General features: G+C 45.9%; 1 protein-coding gene across 1 annotated transcript in view; it reads left to right on the top strand.

Annotated features, from left to right (window-relative positions):
- LOC122256954 (uncharacterized) overlaps nucleotides 1-2,835 on the top strand; it is a 56,045-nt gene extending 53,210 nt beyond the window's left edge. Inside the window, exons 5-6 of the mRNA XM_043021938.2 lie at nucleotides 1-616; nucleotides 826-2,835. The exon at nucleotides 1-616 is cut by the window's left edge and continues 730 nt beyond it. Of these exons, the coding sequence (XP_042877872.2) occupies nucleotides 1-616; nucleotides 826-2,273 (2,064 nt within the window). The 3' untranslated portion in view covers nucleotides 2,274-2,835. The remainder of the gene's footprint in view (nucleotides 617-825) is intronic.
- The last annotated feature ends 2,165 nt before the right edge of the window (nucleotides 2,836-5,000 follow it).

The following is a 5,000-nucleotide window of genomic DNA, read 5'->3' as shown; positions in this document are numbered from 1 at the left end:
GCCCCCGAAGCGACCATTGAGGTTGCCGTTTCCACCCCGGTCCTTCCTCCTGGCGGCGCCGAAGACGAACCTCAGAACCCAATACCACCCCAAGAGTCCTCCGCGGACGACCCTCCAGCTCCTGCAGGATCCGAGGTCGAAGGGGGTCAAGACTACGACCCCGAATACTACGATAATTTGTACGACGAGTTCATCGACATGTACTACGACGAGACAGGGGCGGGCGGAGACGACGGGCCGAGTAGTCCTCAGTCTCTACTGGAGGACTACGAGGGACAACCAGACCGCAGTGTCCCGGCGACTACAGTTTCCACAAGTACAAAGCTTCCGTCGACTACTTCAACGACTACGCCTACAACTACCACAACCACTCATCCTCCTACAACTACCACGACGCCTACAACTACCACGACGCCTACAACGACTCCCACAACAACTACCACAACATCTACAACGACACCGCCACCTACCACGACTACTTCCACCACAACCACGACTACAACCACCACCACCACCACAACGCCCCCACCCACTACTACCACCACAACCACGACTCCTGCAACTACAACCACGCGGAGAACAACACCAAGGGCAGCTTCCTCCAACAGAAATGCAGGTAAGATAAAATAAAGAAAAAGACAAATAAAAATAAATTCTGATTTAAAGTCTCAAACTCGCATTGACTGTCCACTGAAATCGACATTCCCAAAAATGAAATGATAAATTCATCTAAATCTTATTTTGTCTGTTTTATATCATCCTTAGTAGTATAATAATAAATCATCTGCTTATCAAAGGAAACTAACTATTCCCTCTCTCTCACAGGCGTGGCCAGAGGCGGCGCTCCCATCAGCCTCTCGGAGATCCTGCAGGGCATGGGCATGATCCTGCCGCAGTTCCTGGTGGCGCTCAAGGGCGAGGGAATGTCCCTGAAGGAGTTCACGACGAGTCTCCAGACTCGGGGACTCACGCAGAGGGAATTCAGCGGCGTGAAAGGCAACATTCAGGATCTCCTTCAGTTGATCAGAGTTGAGGACAGCGAAGAGGCTGAGGAACCAGTTAGTACCACAACTACTAGTACTACTAGTACTACTACTACTCCTAGTACCACTACGACTTCTACCACAACGTCAACCACTTCCACGACTACCACGACAGCCAGACCCACAACGACACGGCCGACCGCGCCGCCTCCTCCGCCGAAGATCTTTGGCTTCTTGCCCGGCGGGAGGCTGTCCTTTGAGGGCGGGAAGAAGCTCGGGAGTTCGAGCGCCGAGGAGGGACCAGGCAGGAGCGGAGGTGCGGACGCCCAGCCGAGTGCGGAAGGAGACGCGGAGACGCCTGCGGATGTGGATGCGGACGAGGGCAAGAGCCCCATCCCCATGAAGGTGGACCTCGCGGCCATCATGAAGGACAAGGGCCTCTCCGCGTCCGACATCCTCCACGACCTCGGCTCCATCTTCAGCTTCACGGACAGCGGCCCCTCCAAGGGCGACGCCGCGGCGACGGAGGACAAATCCAGTCCAGACGAGGAAGGGAAAGACACCTCGGGAGAGCGGGGCGAGGAAGAGGGCGTTCCGAGGCCGCTCCCTTACACCACTCCCGAGACGCCCGTGTCCCTTCGCCCGTACCGACCTTCTGCAGAGTCTGGGAGGCGCCCCCCACGACCTTACCGACCCCTAGGGCACGAGGGCGGTCGTCTTGGAGGCACCTACCGCAGCATCCTGACGAGCCGCTTCCAGACGACCGAGCGCACGACCCTGCGTCCTCCGTACGTGCCTCCGCCGTACAACCCCCAGAGCGACTTGTCGTCCCTGCTCAACGTGCTCCACAACTCCACCACCAACACCGAGGACGGCAACCTGTCCTTCGGCCTCTCGCGCGACGGCGACAGCGCCTCCCCGGGCTACTCCTACGGCGACGAGTACCGGCCGAGGCCCCTGGAGGACGACTACTTCCCTCTCTACGACGACGACCCCAACTCCCTCAACATGTCCACCAAGAGCGCCATCATGGCCGCGTCCATCCTCGGCGGCGTGGCCATGTGCGTGTTCCTGGCCATCCTGGTGGTGGTGATGTACAAAGGGCGCGCCAGGAACCGCCGCGTGCCCCTCGCCCTGCCCAGCGACGCCTCCTCCTCGTCCACGCCGCCCATCTACTCCACGAGGATGAGCGTGGGCAAGGGCGCCTACAAGTCCTCCGGCTTCTGGGGGACGCTCAAGAAGCGCTTCGACCCTTACTCCCTCAGCTCCACGCCCACCACCATGTCCTGAACCCGACGGGCGCGAGGGAAGGACTAGCGCTTGTGGGCGGGCGGCTCACAGAACCCAAGTGCCAGAGTCGCCGAACTGTTGTGGGTCTTTTTGCCATAATTTGAATGCGTGTGAGGTGGGCGTGCATCGGAATCTTTTGCAATAATGCATCCAGCGTAACATTGTGTGATATTACTGCACCAACTGTTTCCTTGCAACAGTACTTCTGACGGACAAAGACACTCCGAAGATCAGAAAGTGTATATCATCATTTTTGTATCTATTTATCTATTTTTCATTCTTATTTTTTTTTTCACTCTGTGATTCTTGTATAGTATTCAGAGATATCTCAGTTTATATATTAAGATAGGCATCTGTACAGTGTAGACATGTGTGCTGATTCCTCGAGAGTGTGTCAAGTGGAGAGTTGAATAATTGAAGGAACGTAGACAGTAGAAATATTCTCGTGTCCAAGTAGAGTTAAATATGAATTCTCTTATCTTCCGTTTTCAACCTCTTGACCATCTTCCCTCGTGTTTATATCTTCACTTTCATTCTATTATTTTCTTATATTAGAAAAAAAACAATGGAGAATTAATATCTCAAAAATATACGAATGGGAATGACGTCACACACAGTCAGTAGACTTCCATGCTCGGGAATATGATTTCCATTTTTTTTTCTTCGTCCTTTTCCTTCACTTCCTTATCTTTTTATAGACTTATTTATTTACGGATTTCGCAGGGGAACTTTTCTGAATTTCCTCACTTACCTTATTTATTTTATCGCTAGAACTCGCAGGGTGGAGCATGTCTGTTTATTTTACTATCCTGCTTCAATGACGTTGTGTCCATAGACAGTTAACACACACACACACACACACACACACACGCACACACACAAACACACACACACACACACATAGAGCATTACCCTTTTATAATGTAGCTGTATAGTTAGGCAAAGCAAACAGCTGTTTACAGTAGAACAAAAAACATAGCATTTCAATATCACTTAACCTTCGATTCCAAAGAATTTTTTTTTTCTTTAAGATATACTTTTCTTCTAACAATATCAGCTTCTGGTCCATAAACACCTTCGATGGCAAAACATAAACCACATAGAATAAACATAATTACAGAATTAACATAGACGTAACTATGTGAGAACCGTAGAAAAGGTATAAATAAGCATAAATGATTCCTACAAAAAATGTTGTAATTCTGTCTATTCTCATCCGTGCTCTTTCTACACACTCACTTATATGTTATCTATCCTTAGGGGAAAAGATTGTCAAAAATATAAGACTTAATTGGAACCACATAGCTTTACCAACATGTCAGTTACCAATGGAGGAAAATGTTCACCCCCCCCCCTTTTCCAATAATTATTCAAATTATTATAAAATCAGCTCTTATAGATTTGTCTGCTATTAGACAAATTGTATTGCAAGAGAGTGTTCGAAATTCTGAGAGTCTAGTTCCTTGTTGCATTAGTATTTCACTGGGTTGAAATAGCAACTGAACAATACGCCCAGATTCCTAATACGAAATTATATAGGGTATACATTATATATATATATAAATATATATATATATATATATATATATATATATATATATATATTATATATATATAATTATATAGGGTAGGAAATTATATAGGCCTATAGGGTAGACTAAAGAAAATCCGTCTCTTAAGTTTTATCTCTCCCCAAAAACTAGACAAATAAGAGACCACAACATCCACACCAGTGACTCCATTTAGAATCATATGCAAAGGAAAATCCCTTAACCCTTCCCCCCCCCCCCCATAAGAACACAAGAGAATATAGACAATCCATTATATTTACGCAGCGTCCAGTTTCAACAGAGGTCTAAGATGCGCGAAATGGCGTGAAATGGCGTGAAATGGCGCGAAATGGCGCGAGGAATTAGTATGTTGATAAGCAGCTTTTTGTGTCAAGAACTTTGCCTTTTATGGGCACTGTTTAGATTGTTAGATGTTTGTTGTTGATTGTATATTTATTGTTTATAAGAATAAATTAAGGATTTAATGGTGGTGTTTTTTTTTATTTGTTTCTTCCTTATTAATTAAGCGCTGAAATACCGTGATGGATGGGTTGTTAATACGTAACAATAATAAATGTTTGATAGATGGAATTATGAATTGATATCATAATTGCAAAATAAATTGATTATATAAAATCTCGAATATATTGTTACAGATTCATTCCCTTTTAATAAGCAACTCGAAATTATTATTGCTCTCTTAAAGAATTATCTGGAGAATAAATACTATTTATCTAAAAGTTAAGCTGATTCCTTTATAATTGGACTTTGTATTAATGTAAAAATAGATAATATGAAAAATATAACAGGAATGAATATATATAGAAAACGTTGACGTTGCGCTCTACTTTTTAGCGTAAAATCGATGGGTTCCTGTGGTACTTCTTGCACTTAAAGCGGTGCTGTCTACGGGTGCTGCCTATTGGTTGTGATTGGGTCCTTGTGTAGAGGAGATGAGTCTCTGTGTTTCGTGTGTGTCGTGTGTAGTCGTAGCTGTGTGTCTTCCCCGTGTGTGTCTGTGTGTGACGTGTGAGTCCTTCGTGTGAGGCTGGTCAATGTCTCTATATATCATCTATTCTTTACATCCTATTCTCTATCTACAATATATCTACTGTATCAATACTAAATATCACTCTACTAACAATACCACTTATACTATATCATGGTGTGGTCGTGC

Source organism: Penaeus japonicus, unplaced genomic scaffold (assembly GCF_977035675.1).
Source record: "Penaeus japonicus unplaced genomic scaffold, GWHDUDI00000001_assembly GWHDUDI00000025, whole genome shotgun sequence".
Classification (NCBI taxonomy): Eukaryota; Metazoa; Arthropoda; class Malacostraca; order Decapoda; family Penaeidae; genus Penaeus; species Penaeus japonicus.
The sequence above is the reverse complement of the archived record's forward strand: the minus strand, read 5'-3'. Positions and strand labels throughout refer to the sequence as shown.